The 21,936-nt window shown below is 41.8% G+C and overlaps 2 protein-coding genes and 1 long non-coding RNA gene across 7 annotated transcripts in view; 2 read left to right on the top strand and 1 right to left on the bottom strand.

Annotated features, from left to right (window-relative positions):
* LOC125098665 (uncharacterized) overlaps positions 1–14,542 on the bottom strand; it is a 106,973-nt gene extending 92,431 nt beyond the window's left edge. The window contains exons 1-2 of the long non-coding RNA XR_007126903.1: positions 14,427–14,542; positions 13,236–13,422 (exon numbers count right to left, since the gene is read on the bottom strand). This is a non-coding gene — a long non-coding RNA (uncharacterized LOC125098665). The remainder of the gene's footprint in view (positions 1–13,235; positions 13,423–14,426) is intronic.
* Positions 14,543–14,545: 3 nt separating this feature from the next.
* RRS1 (ribosome biogenesis regulator 1 homolog) lies at positions 14,546–16,887 on the top strand. Its single transcript, XM_047727689.1, has one exon. It carries the CDS (start codon positions 14,668–14,670, stop codon positions 15,763–15,765), a length of 1,098 nt encoding a protein of 365 aa, XP_047583645.1. The 5' UTR covers positions 14,546–14,667; the 3' UTR covers positions 15,766–16,887.
* Positions 16,888–17,737: 850 nt separating this feature from the next.
* ADHFE1 (alcohol dehydrogenase iron containing 1) overlaps positions 17,738–21,936 on the top strand; it is a 39,248-nt gene continuing 35,049 nt past the window's right edge. For all 5 annotated transcript variants that reach the window (XM_047727230.1, XM_047727232.1, XM_047727231.1 and 2 more), the window contains exon 1: positions 17,738–17,838. In XM_047727230.1, coding sequence (XP_047583186.1) covers positions 17,774–17,838 — 65 coding nt within the window. In that variant the 5' untranslated portion in view covers positions 17,738–17,773. The remainder of the gene's footprint in view (positions 17,839–21,936) is intronic.

The raw sequence follows: 21,936 nt of genomic DNA, 5'->3' as shown, positions 1-21,936 counted from the left end.
AAACTCAATAAAAATAGGTCCACACCCCATCATCTAATAGAAAAACTTACAAGTCTCAATGACAAAGAAAAAATCCTGAAAGCAGCTTGGGACAAGAGGTCTGCAACACACAATGGTAGAAATATTAGATTGGAGCAGACCTATCCACAGAGACCTGGCAGGCCAGAAAGGACTGGCGTGATATATTCAGAGCACTAAACAAGAAAAATATGCAGCCAAGAATACTATATCCAGCTAAGCTGTCATTGAAAATAGAAGGAGAGGGGGCACCTGCGTGGCTCAGTGGGTTAAGCCTCTGCCTTCGGCTCAGGTCATGATCTCATGGTCCTGGTATCGAGCCCCGCATTGGGCTCTCTGCTCAGCGGGGAGCCTGCTTCCCCCTCTAGCTCTGCCTGCTGCTCTGCCTGCTTGTGATCTCTCTCTCTCTGTCCAATAAATAAATTAAAAAAAAAAAAAAAGGAGAGATAAAAAGCTTCCAGGACAAAAAAAACAAAAAACAAAACAAAACTAAAAGAATTTGTAAACACCAAACTAGCCCTACAGGAAATACTGAAAAGGGGTCCTCTAAACAAAGACAGCCTAAAAGTAACAAACCAGAATGGAACAGAGACAATATCCAGTAACAGTCACCTTACAGGCAATACAATGGCACTAAATTCATATCCTTCAATAGTTACCCTGAATGTAAATGGGCTAAATCCCCCTATCAAAAGACACAGGGTATCAGAATGGATAAAAAAACAAGACCCATCGATATGTTGTCTGCAAAAAATTCATTATAAACCCAAAGACACCTCCAGATTTAAAGTGAGGGAGTGGAAAACAACTTACTATGCTAATAGACATTAGCAATATTAATTTATATTTATATATATATTTAATTTTATATATAAATAAACATTTATATATTTATATATATAAATATAAAAATATAAATATATTATATATAATATATATAAATATATAATATAATAATCTAATAACAAAAGAAAGCTGGGGTGGCAATCCTTTTATCAGGTAAATTAGATTTTCTAAACTATTTTTATTAACATATAATGTATTATTTGCCCAGGGGTACAGGTCTGTTAATCATCAGGCTTACATATTTCACAGCACTCACCATAGCACATAACCTCCCCAGTGTCCATTACCCAGCCATCCTATGCCTCCACCTCACCCCTCAGCAATCCTCAGTTTGTTTTGTGAGCTTAAGAGTCTTTTATGGTTTGTCTCCCTCCTGATCCCAGAACAAATTAGATTTTAAGCCAAAGACTATAATGAGATGAGGAAGGACATTATATCATACTTAAAGGATCTGTCCAACAAGATCTAACAATTTTTTTTTTAAGATCTCACAATTTTAAATATCTATGCCCCTAACATGGGAGCAGCCAATTATATAAACCAATCAATAACAAAATCGAAGAAACACATCAATAATAACAGAATAACAGTATGGGACTTTAAAACCCCCCTCAATGAAATGGACAGATCATCTAAGCAAAAGATCAACAAGGAAATAAAGGCTTTAAATGACCCACTGGACCAGATGGACATCACAGGTATATTTAGAATATTCCATCCCAAAGCAACAGAATACTCATTCTTCTCTAGTGCACATGGACCATTCTCCAGAATAGATCACATTCTAGGTCACAAACCAGGTCTCAACTAGTACCAAAAGATTGGGATCATCCCCTGCATATTTTCAGACCACAATGCTCTGAAACTAGAACTCAATCACAAGAAGAAAGTTGGAAAGAACTCAAATGCATGGAGGCTAAAGAGCATCCTACTAAAGAATGAATGGTCAACAAGGAAATTAAAGAAGAATTAAAAAGAATTTATGGAAACAAACAAAAATGTAAACACAACTGTTCAAACTCTTTGGACACAGCTAAGGCGGTCCTGAGAGGAAAGTATATAGCAATATAAGCCTTTCTCAAGAAACAAGAAAGGTCTCAAATACACAACCTAATCCTACACTTAAAGGAGGTGGAGAAAGAACAGGAGGTGGAGAAAGAACAGAAAGAAAGCCTAAACCCAGCAGAAGAAGAGAAATAATAAAGATCAGAGCAGAAATCAATGAAATAGAAACCAAAAGAACAGTAGAATAAATAATGGAACTAGGAGCTGGTTCTTAAAAGAATTAATAAGATTGATAAACCCCTGGCCAGACTTATCAAAAAGAAAAGAGAAAGGACCCAAATAAATAAAATCATGAATGAAAGAAGAGAGATCACAACCAACACCAAAGAAATACAATTATAAAAACATATTATGAGCAACTATACTCCAGCAAATTTGACAATCTGAAAGAAATGGATGCATTCCTAGAGACATATAAACTACCAAAACTGAACCAGGAAGAAATAGAAAACCTGAACCAGGAAGAAATAGAAAACCTGAACCAGGAAGAAATAGTAAGGAGATTGAAACAGTAATCAAAATTCTCCCAACAAACAAGGGACCAGGGCCAGGCAGCTGCCCAGGGGAATTCTACCAAACATTTAAAGAAGAATTAATACCTATTCTCCTGAAACTGTTCCAAAAAATAGAAATGGAAGGAAAACTCCCAAACTCATTTTATGAAGCCAGCATTACCTTGATCCCAAAACCAGACAAAGACCCCATCAAAAAGGAGAATTATAGACCAATAGCCTTGATGAACATGGATGCAAAAATTCTCACCAAAATACTAGCCAATAGGACCCCATGGTACATTAAAAGGATTATTCGCCATGGCCAAGTGGGATTTATTCCTGGGCTGCAAGGTTGGTTCAACATCCACAAATCAATCAATGTGATATAATACATTAACAAAAGAAAGAACAAGAACCATATGATATTCTCAGTAGATGCTGAAAAAGCATCCTTTCTTCATCAAAACTCTTTAGAGTATAGGGATAGAGGGTACATTCCTCAATATCATCAAAGTCACCTATGAAAAACCCACAGTGAATATCATTCTCAATGGGGAGAAACTGAGAGCTTTTCCCCTAAGTTCAGGAACAGGGCAGGGATGTCCACTATCACCACTGCTATTCAGCATAGTAGTAGAAGTCCTAGCCTCGGCAATCAGACAACAAAAAGAAATTAAAGGCATTTGAATCAGCAAAGAAGTCAAACTCTCACTCTTGGCAGATGATATGATACTTTATGTGGAAAAACCCAAAAGACTCCACTCCAAAACTGCTAGAACTTATACAGGAATTCAGTAAAATGTAAGGAAATAAAATCAATGCACAGAAATCAGTTGCATTTCTATACACCATCAGCAAGACAGAAGTAAAAGAAGGAGTTGATCCCATTTACAATTGCAACCAACACCATAAGATACCTAGGAATAAACCTTACCAAAGAGACAAAGAATCTGTACTCAGAAAACTATGAAGTACTCATGAAATTAACGGAGGAAGACACAAATAAATGGAAAAGCATTCAATGCTCATGGATTAGAAGAACAGATACTGTGAAAATGTCTATGCTACCTAAAGCAATCTATACATTTAGCATAATCCCTATCAAAATACCAACAATTTTTTTTAAAAGAACTGGAACAAATAATCCTAAAATTTATATGGAACCAGAAAAGACCCCAAATAGCCAGAGGAATATTGAAAAAGAAAGCCAAAGTTGGTGGCATCACAATTCCAGACTTCAAGCTCTATTACAAAGCTATAATCATGAAGATAGTATGGTACTGACACAAAAACAGACACATAAATCAATGGAAGAGAATAGAGAGCCCAGAAATGGATCCTCAACTCTACGGTCAACTAATCTTTGACAAGGCAGGAAAGGATGTCCAATGGAAAAAAGACAGTCTCTTCAACAAATGGTGCTGGGAAAACTGGACAGCCACATGCAAAAGAATGAAACTGGACCATTTTCTTACACCACACACAAAAATACACTCCAAATGGATGAAAGACCTCAATGTGAGACAGGAATCCATCAAAATCCTTGAGGAGAACACAGGCAGCAACCTCTTTGACCTCAGTCACAGCAACTTCTTCCTAGAGATATCACCAAAGGCAAGGAGAACAAGGGCAAAAATGAACTACTGAGACTTCATCAAAATACAAAGCTTTTGCACAGCAAAGTAAACAGTCAACAAAACCAAAAGACAACTGAAAGAATGGGAGAAGATTTCACAAATGACATATAAGATAAAGAGCTAGTATACAAAATTTATAAAGAACTTACCAAACTCAACACCCAATGAATAAATAATCCAATGAAGAAATGGGCAGAAGACATGAACAGACATTTCTATAAAGAAGACATCCAGATGGCCAACAGACACATGAAAAAGTGCTCACTATCACTCAGCATCAGGGAAATACAAATCAAAACCACAATGAGATACCACCCCACACCAGTCAGAATGGCTAAAATTAAGTCAGGAAATGACAGGTGTTGGCGAGGATGCAGAGAAAGGGGAACCCTCCTACACTGTTGGTGGGAATGCAAGCTGGTGCAGCCACTCTGGAAAACAGTATGGAGATTCCTCAAAAAGTTGAAAACAGAGCTACCCTACGACCCAGAAATCACACTACTGGGTATTTACCCTAAAGATACAAATGTAGTGATCTGAAGGGGCATGTACACCCCAATGTTTATAGCAGTAATGTCCACAATAGCCAAACTATGGAAAAAACCTAGATGTCCATCAACAGACGAATGGATAAAAAAGATGTGGTATATATATACAATGGAATACTATGCAGCTATCAAAATAAATGAAATCTTCCCATTTGTAACAATGTTGATGGACCTAAAGGGTATTATGCTGAGCCAAATAAGTCAATCAGAGAAAGACAATTATCATATGATCTCTCTGATACGAGGAATTTGAGAGGCAGGGCGGGGGGGTTTTGGTGGGTAGGGAAGGATAAAATGAAACAAGATGGGACCAGGGAGGGAGACAAACCATGAGACTCTTAATCTCATGAAACTGAGGGGTGATGGGGAGGGATAGGGTGGCTGGGTGATGGACACTGGGGAGAGTATGTGCTATGGTGAGTGCTGTGAATTGTGTAAGCCTGATGATTCACAGACCTGTACCCCTAGGGCAAATAATGCATTGTATGCTAATAAAAAACAAACAAACAAACAAGCAAACAAACAAAAAACACTTCTCCATCAGAAACACGGACACAAGAGGGTATAAGCTCCCTGAAGGCAGCTTCCAGCACCTTATGTTCTGTACCCCCCTGAATTCAGAACAGTGCCTGGCCCAAAGCCCCCTTAACAACAACAATAACAATAACAAAAAAAAAAGAACAGGCAAATTTCTAGAAATATATATCCTACTACAACTGTTTTGAGAAGTCAAATGGCTTCATCTTTTAAAATGGAATCAGAACCTTAAAAATCTCTTCACCAAGGTAATACCAAACCTAGATAATTTTATAGGTGAATTTTACCATACTTTCAAATAATCAGATGTTCCAATCTTATTGAAATTCCACCAGTGACCAGAAAAAGGAATACTCCCCAATTTAGCCAGTGAAGTTACTATATAACATTGATATCCAAACAAGACAAAGATAGTACAAAGAAGAAAAATTACAGATCCACCTCACCCATGAACATAGATGTAGAAATGTAAACAAAACATAAGCAAACCAAAATTAGCAGTATAAAAAAAGATAATACATCATGATCAGACTGGGTTTATACAGAATGCAAAACCTATGAAATACATAAATATAATTTACCACATTAACAGATTAAAAGAGAAAAAACTATATGATAATTGTTGGGATTAGACTAAAAAGGTTCATATCCTGGTTTACCATTTACTAACTGCAAGACCTTGGGTAAGCTACTTAATGCTGATGATCATCAATTTTCTCATCAATAAAATGAAGGAACTATTAATATCTACCTCTGAGTCCTATTTTTTTTTAAAGATTTTATTTATTTATTTGACAGAGAGAAATCACAAGTAGGCAGAGAGGCAGGCAGAGAGAGGAGGAAGCAGGCTCCCTGCTGAGCAGAGAGCCCAATGTGGGGCTCGATCCCAGGACTCTGGGATCATGACCTGAGCCGAAGGCAGCGGCTTAACCCACTGAGCCACCCAGGCGCCCCTCTGAGTCCTATTTTGAGAATTTGTAAAGATGATCTGTGTCGAATGCACTGTATCTGCTCCATAAACACTGGCTACATGTCTTTATTTCTCTTGTTACCATCTACAAGAACATCCACCCATCTTCCTCCTCCCCTCTATTCAAACCAGACCCAGGCTCAAAGGCCAACTCCAGTTCCTCTTCTTTCATAAGGCCTTTACCATTACTCCCTTTAGCCTTCATTTATCTACCTCTTCTACACAGGACAATAGTTCTTAAACTTCTGAAGGAGGAGTAGAGAGTCACAGATGTCTTAGAGAACCTAATGGAGGATTAAAAGGATCTATTCACAAAACTACACATGCACACACATTTGCATAAAACATAAGGGGATTCCTGTCCCTCTGAAGCCGATTAATGGAACCACAATTAAGAACTACTGTCTTGGGGTACCTTGGTGGCTCAGTGGGTTAAAGCCTCTGCCTTCAGCTCAGGTCATGATCCCAGGGTCCTGGGATAGAGCCCCGAATCGGGCTCTCTGCTCAGTGGGGAGCCTGCTTCCTCCCCGCTCTCTCTCTGCCTGCCTCTCCGCCTACTTGTGATCTCTGTCAAATAAATAAATAAAATCTTTAAAAAAAAAAAAAGAACTACTGTCTTGGGGACACCTGGGTCCTTGGGGACACAGTGGGTTAAGCATCTGCCTTTGGCTTAGGCCCTGATCGCAGGTTCCAGGGATAGAGTCCCAAGTCAGGGTCTTTGCTCAGCAGGGAGCCTGCTTCTCCCCCTGCCTGCCATTCTTCCTGCTTGTGCTCATTCACATGCTCTCTCTTGCTCTCTGACAAATAAATAAAACCTTTGGGGGAAAAAAATAAAAGGAAAAGGAACCTCGGTCTTCAAGTATATGCTTCACCATCACCCACTCTTTCTACCTGAGACCATCTTAACAAAAAGCACAGGATGCTGCATGGAGCTAGAAGCAGCAGAGAGAAGCTAGTGAAGCTCAATTCACAGATAAGGAAACAGAACCCAAAAAGGTGACGTGACTTACCAAAGCCATCCACAAGTACAGAGTAGCAGAGATGGAGCCAGAACCTGTCTCCTGACTCTCTCAAAGTTTCTCTGCAAAAGTGTGTTTGAATAATTCATCTCCAACTCACAGAACTCTAAAATTGAGAAATAATGTTAGCTCATTTTTGAGATGGAGCAATGATCCCTTGGGGAATCCATCCCCAGGTAATCAGGCCAGAAATTACTAAAACTTATTCTCAGAATGATAGTTACTAAACATACTAGCAACAAAATTATATCTTATTCTATTTTACCTTCCTTGTATTGAAATGCTCTCACTAGCTTTATCTGAAGCAACACCAAACCAGGAAACTCAAAACTGCCCCAATTTTATTATGTGAGGGGAGTTTACTTTGAAGCTTTTTAAAAAACTCTTCTACAACTGTAACAATCAAAGAACATCATAAGCCCTAGATCTTGGGCCCAGATAGACACAAATAAAGTCAATCCACGATCTTTCATTCTCATAAATAAATCTTCTATCTTCTTTCCTAAGAGAAATTTTTCCAGAACAGCTAACAAATAGTAAAATGTATTATACCTTGCTCTACCCTACCTTTCAATTCTCAAAGAAGTTTAATGGTAAGAGGAAAAAAACAGAAAGAAAAAAAGAAAGAAAACCATCATGAGTAACTTACAGAACATAATAATCCACCCCCACATTATTTTTTTTTTTTAATTTATTTGACAGAGATCACAGGTAGGCAGAGAGGCAGGCAGAGAGAGAGGAAGGAAAGCAGGCTCCTTGCTGAGCAGAGAGCCCAATGCGGGGCTCGATCCCAGGACCCTGGGATCGTGACCTGAGCCGAAAGCAGAGGCTTTAACCCACTGAGCCACCCAGGGGCCCCAACCACCCCCACATTATTAAACACTGATTAGCACTTGTGTAGTCAGTCTCCCTATGCACGCAAGGAGCTGTTTCACTCTGTGGAGTCATACAACCAACCTGGAAATGAGACAATGACTCAGGAAGAGGGAGAAGTTTGTAAAATGGGATATATTGGAAATTATAGGAAAAACAATATTGGAGCATCTGAAGAGCACAGGTTTTTAACAAACGTATCTTAGAGATGAATGGTAAAGGCCACCTAGTCAAAACCTTTAATTTTCCAGGTGAGTAAACTGAAGCCAGAAGCCTGAAACCTAAAAGGCCTCACCTCTAAAATCCATAGGCTTTCCAGAGAAGGGAACCTGGGACCCACAATAAGAAGTCAGCTTGCCCAGGTGAAAATTCATACTATCTTGGATAATGAGACAAGTACTATAATAACTGGAAAATTCCAGGAACATTATTTATATGTTCTAAATTCTAAATAATAAGTCCGTCTTAGGCTTTGGGGAAAAGTATACCACAGACACTGGATCTTCTGCATTACCAAGTGGCTCACAGGGTCCTAGATGAGGCTGTGGTGCATTTCTGGATGCTGTCAAGGACAGTGTCACACTACTTGTCACAAAACAAGTTTTTTTTTCTTTACTGTCTTTCTTTAACAAGGAAAAACACCTAGAAAATTGTAGGCTACAGCATTTTCCCTATTTGTGGTTATATTTTTAGTGTTTCTATCCATTGTTTTTATTTTTCATAGATCATAGTCTAAAAACAGTGGGGTTAACAATCTTTAGAAATAATTCTAAGTTAAGAGGGACCAAGAGGGACCCAAAAGGGTTCAGTCAGTTAAGCGTCTGTCCAGCCCCACATCAAGTCCCACATCAGGCTCCTCTCCTGCTTCTCTCCCTCTCCCTCTGCCTGCTGCTCCCCCTGCTGTGCTCTCTCTCCCTTTCTTTTTCAAATAAATCAATAAAATCTTTAAAAAAAAAAAAAAAGGAAGGACCAAGAATTAATGTTTATTTGGCATAACAATAACTTCATTATGTACTCTTGATATTGCTTATGTGGGAAATTAAGCAGAAAAATTTTATTGGCAGATTAATATATGTTCATACATGGGTTATAATTGCAAAGACAAATTGAAATCTGCATGACAATGAAGTTACTTTCCTTAGGGGAAAGGAACGCAGGACTCAACTGCCTAATCTGGAGTAAATCTCTCTAAAGTTTTATGAAAACTGTTCAGACTCTATTAATTAAGAAAAACACAAAAAGATTTCTTGCTCATTGCAATTTTACTCTCGCGAGTTAAAATATAATTTAAAAATATTTTTTAAAACAAATAGATCTAAATTCTGTTGTTAGATTCTTCAAGTGCAAATATCCCTAAAGTTCTGGAACTTCAGTTTTCTCTTTTAAATCCATCTTTCATTCTTATGTCGCACCTCTTATACAGGTAAAGTCTAGAGCCAAACACAAATCTCATTCCCTTGGGATTTAGTGAAGTCTTATGAAGGAAAACCATCAGCCAGTGGTGCTTACATATCTTACAGGTAGTCATAAGATTTTGGGAAATGAAGCTTTCTTGGCAAACTGCATTTGCCAATTTTTGAAAAACAGAAACTGTTGTATATTTCATAGATAGCAAATCAACTTAATTCTAAAATGCTACCATCATTTTTACTCTCCTCAAATCCAAAGTTCCCACTAGACAAATGTACAATGTTTAGTTATTATTCTATCTGCTTTTATACTCTCTATACAAAATCTTGATGCTGTATCTTCTCTTCATTTGTAAAACAAAACAATGGATTTTTATATAGGTTTCTGACTAAAACTGAAGCATATGAATACACAGATTTTGTCTATGATTAGGAAATTTCCAAAATTAAATTTTCCCTTCAAGTACTTCCAAATTAAAATTATAAATCAGTAAAAATGAACCATGTGGAAAAAAATGTAAGCATTTGAAGGGCCCCTTTCTGCTATTTTATCAAATTACTGGCACGTTGAACTTCCTAGACAAAAATACTCAAAATAACCATGTTCACAGCAGGATTAAAGATTGAATCATCCCTAACAATTTCTGCTACCAAAAAGGGGCAACTGAGAATCATTTAGAAAGTAAATCTAAGTTAATGCAACATCAAAAAAATGAAAAAAAATGTTTTGCTGAACAAAGTAGTTATGTTTTGGGGGAACATAAAAGTATCATTTTGTGCCTTTAACCTTCTAGCCCCTGACTGCACAGAAAAAAAAAAAAAAATCTCAGTATAAGTTCACTTTTGTTGCTGAAATACTTCTCAGTAGGTGCTAAAAAAAAATAATTGTTGGGCGCCTGGGTGGCTCAGTGGTTTGGGCCGCTGCCTTCGGCTCAGGTCATGATCTCAGGGTCCTGGGATCGAGTCCCGCATCGGGCTCTCTGCTCAGCGGGGAGCCTGCTTCCCTTCCCCTCTCTCTGCCTGCCTCTCTGTCTACTTGTGATCTCTCTCTCTCTGTCAAATAAATAAATAAAATCTTTAAAAAAAATAATAATAATTGTTGATTGTTCTGTCTTGTGCCTTATTTTTGCCTTTCTTAAAGAATGTTCTCAGCTACCTCTAGAAAGGTAGTTAAGATAGAAAGATAGGAGTGGGGAAGAAATATTTAGAAACCAAGCATAAGGAGCACTATCATGCCAAGGAGTAAAGAGCTATTTGGGGCCAGATCATGACCATCCAAGACCAAGAATAATCACTGTTTTTGTTAAGTAGAGAAGGGAGTTTATGACAAGAGTGATTTTGCCAGATCAGGGGAAGCAAGTCCTCTGGACTGACTTGAAGAGAAAATGCAGGGAAGGAACCATGAAGATGCTTCTAGAATAGTTCCCTGGGTCCTGGCTGGAAATAGGTAGCAGTCAAGCTGGGTAATTTAAGAAAGTCAAAAAGGGACTATTACAAAGATGTGAGCACGGTTTAAGGAAACTCACAAAGAGGAGTAACACAACAGCAAGAACCATACCAACCTCCAGGCCTGCAGGAACCAGGGGAGCAATAAGAGGAACTAAGAGCTGCCTGATTGGAGCTACGGCCTTTTAGAGGAACCAGCCAACCCATGGCAATCTACAGAGGGCTAGGGGCATACATGCCCTCACCTTAAACTCTTAATTCTTTACCCTCTGATGTCTGTCATTGCTTCCTGCTAACCAAATCCAGCTGGAAGCCAAATAGCAGAGTAGAGAGAGGAGCTGGAGAAATAGATGGAAAAGACCCAGTCTAGGGAAAAGGTAGTGGCAGTGGGAATGAAAAGATACAAGAACAAATTTAACAGAACTTTTAGACTGTTTAGATTTGGAGTTAAGGAAAGCTGGGGCACCTGGGTGGCTCAGTGGGTTAAGCCTCTGCCTTCAGTTCAGGTCATGATCTCAGGGTCCTGGGATCAAGCCCCGGGCTTGATCTGCTCAGCGAGGAGCCTGCTTCCCCCTCTCTCTGCCTACTTCTGATCTCTCTCTCCCTGTCAAATGGGTAAATAAAATCTTAAAAAAAAAAAAAAAAAAAGCCAAGGATGACATCATAGTTTCAGGCCTGAGTAGCCAGACTAGAATGATGATAACATCAACTGAGACTGTTTTTACTAACCATTGTACTCCCAATGTCCCAGCACAGTACCTTGAGCGTGAAAGGTTTTCCATAAACTTTTGTTGGGGAAAAAAATGTGAATGGATGGATGATGGAAGAAAGAAAGCAAATTTTCAGGAAAAGTACGCGTAATGTAGTCTTACATATACTGACTTTAGAGTATTGTGAAAGAGCCCACCAAGTGGTTGGAGATTTCAGTCTGGACCTCTGAAAAGGAAAGGAATAAAGCTGTACCTCTAAGAACCAACTGCACAAAAGTGGCAGCTGATAACAATGAGCGTGGATGAAATGGCATAGAACTGGGTATAAAGACAAAAGCAGAGTCTCATGACCAAACTTGGGATCTAACTGCCTTATGGGACAAAAGAAGGTAAGGAAATCAACAAAGAGAAAAGACAAAGGGAAAAAAAAAAAAGAAGATGTACAATCATTTTCTGTACTGTTAAAGTACATATTCACATACATTTGCATATCTTTGGTAGGCTTTCTTTTTCTTGACACTCCAAAATCCTGCCTCACATAAGGATAATACAAATGCAAGCTGGAGACCACCACTCACCTACTTCCCTAAGAGTTTTTTTAAGCCACAAGTCCCAATCTTACTAATCTCATTCACCTTGAATCTAATAGCCAACATAGATCCTTTTTTGAACTTAGAAAAGTCTATTTAATAGGTTTATTAGTTCAAACAATTATGTATTGAATACCAACTATATATCCAGAATTATCATAGCCAAAGTGGAAGTAAAAATCAGTCTTCCATCATAAGGAAATTAAAATTGACTTGGACTGTAAAAAACTATTCAGCCAGCATTAAACAATTAGAGTTCAATTAAGAACTGACATATGATTCAAACCAAATAGCATTTCACACAGTGAGGATTCATTGTTTACCATTTAACACCTGTTGATATTTACTTTTTTTTCCCCCTAACTCTGAAGACTGAAAGAGGAGCGAAAACCTACAAATGTGTCCTTCCTGTCAAAAGCCCAATCGTGCCATATTGTAAATTTCTCTTAACCTTTCCTTCTTCCTTACTGTTCCACACAGTCTCAATAATGTTTGTTTCTAATGTCTGAAATATGTCAATCATTCAAATGTTGTTGAATGAATGAGATGCTAAGCCAAGCCCAGAATAACCGTGTCAATGTCTGTAACACTCTCCTAAGGCAAATCACAAAACCTTTTAGTGGTCAAGGCGAGGTTCAAGACAGTTACCTAATATGGGCTTTGACTTAGCCTTGACCCCACAATATGAGTGGTATTAAAGATTTGCTGAGTACATAGAAAACCCCTGCAAATCCTAAAATGTTTTTTGTTTGTTTATGCGGCTCTATTCATAACTGCCACCTAAAATGCTTTTAGAAAAGAGGATAAAAGAAGATACTCTCTGATGCATAAAATGTGCTCACTAAATGTGTGATAAGCAAATGAACAAAGGGAAGCTGAGGAAAGATAGTGAACTCCAGAAACCAAACTAAGGGGGCAGGTACAGTAGTTGGGACTGTGCCTAATGCCCTCTCTAGCTGAAACTCGACTGAATCTATTTCCTAAGGGCTATTATGTCCATTTCCATGGGTAATTTTCCAGCATAACCCCCTCTTCACTATTCCCAACTTCCCATTAAAAATCAAAACCAAAACCTGTAAGCCACACAATCAGCCATGTGCCTTCCAAACTTGACATACATACTCATCGCCCAGAGATCTTGTTAAAATGAAGGTTCTGAATCATGACATCTGGGTTGAGGCCAGAGACTCTGCAATTCTAACTTCTCAGGTGATGCTATGCTGCTGGTCAACAGACCACACGCTTTTGTGTATAAAGGGCCTGAAAGACATTGCAGAGAATATACCTGTCATCTTAAAGCAAGAGTTAAGATCATTCCTGCTCCCACATTTCCTTGTTGTATAACCCTAGACCCTTAGACAAGTCATTTTACTTCACTGAGCCTCCTTTTGTGGAATATGGTGATTAACAATTGCTAACACTTACTGTTTACTGTATACTAGGAAATAATGTTTCATACTTTCAACTTATGAAATGGACTTAGGTTAAACAACCTGTCCAAAGTAGGTACTGTAAACCTAGATGTGATTCTTGGTAATTTGATGCAAGAACCTGGTGCATAATCACTGTATAAGATTGGGTCTTTAGCTTACTCCCAAGGTGATTAGAAAGGTAAATAATTGGTATTTAGCTGGTATTTAGCTAACATTTGTTGGGTGCTCATGTGTTGCAGACCAAGCTCCCTCAGAGACATATTAACTCATTTAATCCTTACAAAAGCCCTCAAAGGTAGGTACTATTACCACCCCATCTTATAGCTTTAAAATAGGCCAAATACCCGAAGGTCCAAGAGCAGTCAGGAGTGGAACTCAGGCAGTTTCACTGCAAAGCCCAGCTATCTTTTGCCACAAGCCTGGAGAGGATGTGATCCTGGGGCTCTGGGCTACCAGACCTAGGCTCGGCGGGAAGGACGCACCCCCGTGCCCACTTAGAGCAGTCTAAGTTCGCTCGCAAAGCAAAAAAACCTTCCACAACTAGCTTTATGTGCATCTTTGGGAAATGTCTTTCTCGGTCAACACCCAAGACCCCCATGAAAGGGTTCAGACTCTGGTAAAAATAAAATTTATGTAGTCCCAGAAAGCTGAGAAGCGAAACATCTAGTGAACTGATTTACCCTGAAATTGGTAACAGTCGCCCCTGGACCCCCCTCAAATCGCGACGCCCCAAATTTGCACCACCCCCCTCCGCCGCCGCATCCTGGGAGAGACAGTCCCAATTGGGCCGTGGAATTTGCAGTCTACGCTCCTTGCACCAGCACCGCCTACCTCCGGGCTCACGTCAAAGGGCCTCCGGTCCTCCCATCTGCTCTCCAACACCGCTCTCTGCCGGCCTTTTCTAGGGTTGCCGGGACAGAGAACCTGTTCCGGCTGCCCCGGAAGTGAAGCTTTCTCTTCCGGAACTAGCTTCTAGGCGACCGCACGTGGTGGCGTTTCCCGGGCTTGAGCCGGCGTTGGCAGAGTAGTGGTTTGAACTGTCTACCCGGAGCGAACGAGCCCAGGGGGAGCCATGGAGGGCCAGAGCGTGGAGGAACTGCTGGCAAAGGCGGAGCGGGACGAGGCAGAGAAGCTGCAGCGCATCACGGTGCACAAGGAGCTAGAGCTGGAGTTCGACCTGGGTAACCTGCTGGCATCAGACCGGAACCCCCCGACGGGACTGCGGCGCGCGGGAGCCACGCCGGAGGCTGAGCTGCAGGCCCTGGCCCGGGACAACACGCAGCTGCTCATCAACCAGCTATGGCAGCTGCCCACCGAGCGCGTGGAGGAGGCGCTGGTGGCGCGGCTGCCGGAGCCCACCACTCGCCTGCCGCGCGAGAAACCGGTGCCCCGGCCGCGGCCGCTTACACGCTGGCAGCAGTTCGCGCGCCTCAAGGGCATCCGTCCCAAGAAGAAGACCAATCTGGTGTGGGATGAGGTGAGTGGCCAGTGGCGACGCCGCTGGGGCTATCAGCGCGCCCGTGATGACACCAAGGAATGGTTGATCGAGGTGCCCGGTGGTGCCGACCCCCTAGAAGACCAGTTCGCCAAGCGGATCCAGGCTAAGAAGGAACGGGTGGCCAAGAATGAGTTGAACCGCCTGCGTAACCTGGCTCGCGCGCACAAGATGCAGGTGCCTAGCGCGGCTGGCATGCACCCCACGGGACACCAGAGTAAGGAGGAATTAGGCCGCGCCATGCAGGTGGCCAAGGTGTCCACCGCCTCTGTGGGGCGTTTCCAGGAGCGCTTGCCCAAAGAGAAGACCCCCCGGGGCTCCGGCAAGAAGAGAAAGTTTCAGCCCCTTTTCGGGGACTTTGCAGCTGAGAAGAAGAGCCAGTTGGAGCTGCTTAGGGTGATGAACAGCAAAAAGCCTCAGCTGGACGTGACAAGGGCCACCAATAAACAGATGAGGGAGGAGGACCAGGAGGAGGCTGCCAAGAGAAGGAAAATGAGCCAGAAGAACAAGAGAAAGGGGGGCCGGCAGGGTCCTGGGGGCAAAAGGAAAGGTGCCCCGCCCAGCCAGGGAGGGAAGAGGAATCGGGCCTTGGGAGGCAGGATGAATTCTGGGCCGCCTCCCTTGGGCGGCAAGAGGAAAGGAGGACAGCACCAAGGAGGAAAGAGAAGGAAATAATTTTCACCCTCGGACCCGTCTGTAAACCCTAGAGCTATACTAAATGTTAAGGTCTAGTTACGGGGGAGTTGGTGGGGCAGGAGGGTTGTTGAAGAAGGTGGCCGCTGCCTTCACTGAGGTTTAAGGAATAGACTGCCCTCCCTGCCAGATAGTATTATAAATGTTGGACTCTACAGATTGCTTTCCCACAACCAGGAATTTGGCTGGAGATTAAAAGATGTATTTGAGGACCCAAGAATCCAGGAAAAGTTAGTGGAAACTGGGAACGAGTTGTATATTTAAACAGACTTTTCTTTTTAACTTTGGACATATTGTGGGGGAGAGTTGGTCATCTTTCAGACTTAAAATTGATTCTGCATTATTTTTATAACAAGGGAATGTATCCGATGGGAACAAAGATTATTTTCAAAACTGGACTTAAAAATAACTCTTCTAAAGGTTTTTTAATAAAAGTGTGTCTGTCTAGTGTGACTGTTGACATTTAGGCCATTGCTAGAAATTCTAAGTAAAGCCAGGGGATACAGGGTTTCAGATTATTTTTATTTACTTTCTAAAAAACATAAAGCAGGTAATTTATGATTTCAGTGACACCAAAAGAAGTATGGGTTTTTCTAATAAGTATCAGATACAACATAGGAAGTGTAGTACAACTGGTGTCTCTTTGAAAAAAGATTTGGTGCTTTTAATACTGTAAAAACATTGATTGGCTGTAAATTATAAATTTGGGTTTCACTAAATAATGGTAATTATCCTCATTAATCCAGAAAATACTTAAATCTTTTTCAGCATTTATGTCCCCAATTTTTTTAAAACTTCAGGTAGAGTCTGTTTTGAGAAGAGATAAACCCACCAAATCTTTACTGTAACAGTTATCTTTGATTCATTTGTCAAACTGCCCTTAACTGGTTTGATTAGGTCAAATGTGCATAGCTTTTATGGATCTCTTTCCCTAATTGATTTCTGAAACTTGTCTTTGTAAAAATGAGTATCTCCTGAGGAGGATTCATAGTAGATCTAGAATCCAGGAGAGCCTTTTTGCTGCTGTTACATGCCCATGAGTTACTCTGCTCAGGTTTTTGGTCTGACCTTTGATAGTATATTAAAGTTGGGAGTTAATCTTTTTTCAGTATTGCCTAATTTTTATGTTATCTTTAGAAATTGCTATAGAAAAAAAGATTAATTCAAATTTCATGATATGTTACTAAAAATACAGATGTTCAATTGTTCTGTCTTAGGATACTTTCTGATTAAGTTAAAGTTGAATTTTTGCCACCATTGATCAACTCTCCCCCTGGGAAGTGGAGCCCTTGTCCCTGCTAAGCCCCAGAGTATAGTATAATCATGGAAGGTACAATTGTAACTACTGATGAAACCATTTAATGGTAACTTAACTTCATCAAAGGCTATTCTAGAGCACTTAACACCTTTTAAGTTCTCACCTGTCCAGGGTGTTTTGTTGTTACTGTTTTGTTTTGGGATTTTTCTGTGTTTGTTTGTTTTTAGACTTTAGATTTAGCAGTTGGACACAACACTGGCCCTGTTTTCAAACAAACAAAAAAAACCGGACTTTTTGCAAGGTCCTTATTTACTATTAAAACAGTTTAAGTGCAATGTCTTAATTTATTTGGAAAACAGGAAGGCAAAGTAGCATTTTAAAGGCATCAGTGGAAAAAGAATGCCCTTTTTTCCCTTTCCCCATATCCCCAGTATGTGAAATAAAGGTTTTTAAGTAGGGACACAAGGAAGCACCCACGATCCTACAAAGCAGTTACCTTTACAGCAATTTCAGAGGTGGTTGGTGGGACTGCTGGTAGGGCACTTGAGATTTTGACTCCTGGGAAAAAGGTCCTGATCCAAAGAGGGCTAATGCTGGGGCAGGAAAATTAGCATGGGGGTGGGGGGGGCAGTCTCCGCCCCGAGGGCGGGAGCTGGAACTGGAGGCCGGTGGCCGGGATTGGCTGGCGGAGGGGCGGAGGGGCGGAGGAGGGGCTACTGGAAGGAAGACTGCATGGCCATGGCTGCAGCCACCCGCACCCGTGTCGCGCACTTGCTGAGGCAACTGCAGCGAGCAGCGTGAGTGCAGGGCCGATGGGCGGGCGGGGGGACCAGAGGATGCCGCTATGCCCACGCAGTCCTGAGTGCGACCTGCCGGGCCCCGCGTGGTCTTACTCAGGTTACTTTCAAAAAACTCGGGGAAGGAGATCCCACTGCGCGTGCCCTCTTCACGTCAGAGTCGTGCGCCAGGTGGGACCGCATTGTAGCGGGGTGCCATGCAACCATGCACAGGGCAGCGAGGCAAGTTGCACCCTGCTTGTTCTATCGTTAAGGAAATAGGCGCAGAGAGGACAGTGCCTGGTCCCATGTCATGGTAGACATTGGAGGGCTTGGCACAGTGACCGAGACAAATGCATATATCCAATCAGCACATTTGTATTGGGTGTATGTTATGTGCCAAAAACTATCCAAGGTGCTGGAGATACAAAGGTGGAAGACTGGAGCAGTTTAAACTCCAGTGGGTAATTGGATGAGGGGACAGGGTTTGTGAAACGGGCCTGTGAGGAACAGAAGGGACAGGGAGTGCAGAAAAGAAAAACGGATGTGAGAAATTGCCAGGAGCTTCATTCCCTGGTATGTACAGGACGTTGGAGTATTAAATGTTATGACATGGCTGACCCCGCCCCCGTCCAGAAATAGAAGGTATATCATAGACCCCTGATAATATTTGTGGGATGTACAAATGCATAAGTCAGCCTGGGAAAACATGTAAAATTTTGATCTAATAGAGATAAGAGGAAAGGAGGGGGACTAGAGAGGAATTTGAGGTAACTGGAAGGAATAATGCTGTTGGCAAGAGATGTAGTTCCAGGATCTAAAAGAAGTTAAAATCTGGACCTACCTTCATGGAAGGAGGGGAGGGTGGAGAAGACAGGCCCTGAATAATAAGAATATAGCACTTATGAGGCACTTACTATGTGCCAGGCACTGTCCTACATGCTTTACATATGCTGTTAATAGTAACTGTAATCCTTACAACCCTATGCCATACTATATTATTATCCTTATACTACAGATAACAAGAAAACAGCATGAAGAAAAGGAGTCTGTCCAGTGTCACACAGCTAAGCAAATGGCACAGCCATAATCTGAACCCAGATATTCTAGCTTCACGGTCCTTGTTCTCAGTCCTATGCTAAAGAAATTGAATTATGTCCTGCAGATAATAGGGAATTATGGAAGCTATAGTTCTAATACTTTGAAATGCCCAATGGGGGGCAGGGAATTCCATGGCTAAATAAATAGGAAACTACCGACTGTTGCATAGTGCTTTTAGGGTCAGGATAATTAGCATACAAAAGACTCTGAGAAGTCCTACAGAGATGGAGGGGGAAAAAAAGGTTAGCTGTATTTAAACTCTTTGTTCTAAATCTGTGTTACCACAGAAGTTTTTATCAAGCAACACTATTCATATCCCTTGGAACCAGTGTCATGAGAACATGTTTTTGGAATGGTTGTATGACAAAGGAAGGTGGCATCATTAGAATATGTCCGCACTTTCTGGTGGCAGTGTACAGTCAAAGGAAAAGCTAGAAGTAATTGTAATGCTCCAGCTAAAAGGTGATGGCTTTGGGTACCAAGGAGAGCCAGCTGGTACATGGGGTAGATGTGAGAAATACTGAGTCTGTCAAAATCAGCAGGATTTTGTATCTGATAAGTGAGACGGGAGGAGAAGTTGAAGTTTCTAGATGGGGTATTAGGTTAACACTGGGGTCATTTACCAAGATAAGACTATATGCACATTAGCTGTAGGAGGAAGATGATAACTTACCTTAGGAACTTCAAATTGGACATGTCTCAGGTGAAAAAGACCGTCAGCAGGTAATTGATTACATTGTTCTGGAGCTCAGAAGTGAGTTGGAACTCACCCACGTGTATAGAGGACAGTTGAAACTGTGGGTGTGGAAGCAAAGGCCTTAGCAAACTGTAAACCTAGAAGGGTTGAGAATGAGGTCTCCAGGAGCAGCAATGTGTTAAAGCAGGGGTGGCAAAATGGGGCTTATTTTTTAAATAGGATATGCATTTAGAAAGTTGGAGATTTCAGATAAAATTTTTGGAAAATTGGAAATGGCATCATTGGGCCCACATTTCATCTGGAAGGTCTGCCAGAGCTGACATGAAGTGGTGGCCACCTCCTCTGAACAGGGCAAGAATTCCGGCTTCCCGAGAGACCCTAGCACATAGCCTGCCACTCATTCGGCACACCGGCTACACAGCCAGCCAGGAGCTCTGACCTCCCATTTACATTATCTACCAGCCGCCTTATGCACTTGCATTTGCAAATGATTTGCACTTTGAATGAAGGAAAAGGAGCAAGTATTAAAGGACAGGAACATGGCCAGAGAGGCAGGAGAAAGCCCAGGAGGGAAGGACTGCACAAGCTGCAGATTTGCAGTGTTCTCATCCCTGGGAGTACAGCAAGAAACAAAACAACCTGATATCCCTGGTGCCTAACTGTGTAGGTGGGGCAGGTGGGGTGGACAATAAACCAGTAAAATTTAGGGTATATTACATGTTGATAGGTATTGAAGAGAAAGTAAAGGAGGATGGCTCGTTGCAGGAGGGGATGCAATTTTAGAAGAAGACCTAACTATTAGTATCTTATTGCTGATATAATAAATTACCATGAACTTGGTGGCATAAAACAACACACGTTTATTCTCTTACAGTTCTTAAGTCCAAAATCAGTTTTACTGGGCCAAAATCAAGGTGTAAGAAGGCCACACTTCCTTCAGAGGTTCTAGAGGAGAATCCATTATCTTGCTCTTTCCAGCTTCCATTGCACTTCTCACAATGGTAAATCGTAGCTCCTTCCTCCGTCGTCACAGCCACCAATGTAGCCACTTGCTTCAGTGGTCACATTGCCATTATGTCAAATCTCCTTCTGCCTCCCTCGTATAAGGATGCTTCTGATTACATTTAGGGCCCACCCAGATAATCCAGGGTATCTTTCCATCTCAAAATCTTTAATTTAATCACATCTGTAGAGTCCCTTTTGCTTTATAATGTTCACAGGTTCCAGGTTATTAGGACCTGGATATCTTCAAGGTCTCAGCCAACCACGCTTGCTGAGAAGGTAATGGTTACAGGAAGACCTGTGCAAGGTGGAAGGAAAAAGCAAGCCATGTGGCTCTCTGGGAAGGTACTCGGAAGTGGAGAATACCAGCATGGTTTCAGAACATGGTGAATGGAGCAGAGTGGGTGAGGGGAGATGAGGTCAGAGATGCTGGGGGCTAGAGGGGGGCGGGCAAGGATGAGCCCAAGGTGTTTTGCCCTAACAAGTGGAAGGATGAAGTTGCCATTAAACTGGGGTGGGGAAGAGGCTTTAAGGGAAGACCAGGAGCTGAGTCTTGAGCAGGAGCTGAAATGCCTAACAGACATTCAAGTGGAGGTGTCGGAGGAGGCAGCTAAATCTGGAGTTTAAGCAAGACATCTAAACCAGAAGGATAAGAGCACAGAAGTCACTCAAGACCATGAGACAAGGTGAGTTCACTCAGGGAGTGAGAGTGGAAAGAAAAGAGAGGGATTCACAGGCCAAACCCCAGGACCCTCCAGCATTCAGAGTCAATGGCATGAAAAGAAACTAGGTGAGGAGCAACCTGGAAGCCAAGGGAAGTTTACCAGGGAGAAGGGAGTAGATAGAAGGATGCTGCTGACAGGTTGTACAAGATGAGGACTGAACTCAGAACTGAGTGGTATATTAGCAAGATGAAGGGCATTCGTGACTTGGCAAACTGTTGGTGGAGTCACAGGGCAAAGGTCAGTTGGAGGGGGTCCTAGAGAGAATGGGAGAAATTGGAGAGCCTTTACAGGACTATAGGCAAGGAGAGCAGTGGGGGCAGCATCAGGAGAGGGAAGAATAAGAGAAGGTTGTTGTTCATATAATAAAGGGGAAAACATGGGACGTCTGGGTGGCTCAGTCAGTTAAGCATCTGCCTTCGGCTCGGGTCATGATCCCGGGGTCCTGGGATGGATCAAGTCCCACGTCAGGCTCCTTGCTCCCCTGAGATTTAGTGCACAGGAGAGGTGCTGACCTTTACTAAAAACTTGGCCAGTTTATCCTAGCCAGTGATACTGGGAGGAAAGCCAGAATAATCAGACCAGAACCAGAGGTTG

This window comes from Lutra lutra, chromosome 4 (assembly GCF_902655055.1).
Source record: "Lutra lutra chromosome 4, mLutLut1.2, whole genome shotgun sequence".
Classification (NCBI taxonomy): Eukaryota; Metazoa; Chordata; class Mammalia; order Carnivora; family Mustelidae; genus Lutra; species Lutra lutra.
Note: the sequence above shows the minus strand (reverse complement) of the source record. Positions and strands in the feature narration are given on the sequence as shown.

Excerpts from the sequence above, each read along its gene's own strand:
- RRS1 (XM_047727689.1), top strand. The coding sequence starts at position 14,668 with ATGGAGGGCCAGAGCGTGGAGGAACTGCTGGCAAAGGCGGAGCGGGAC.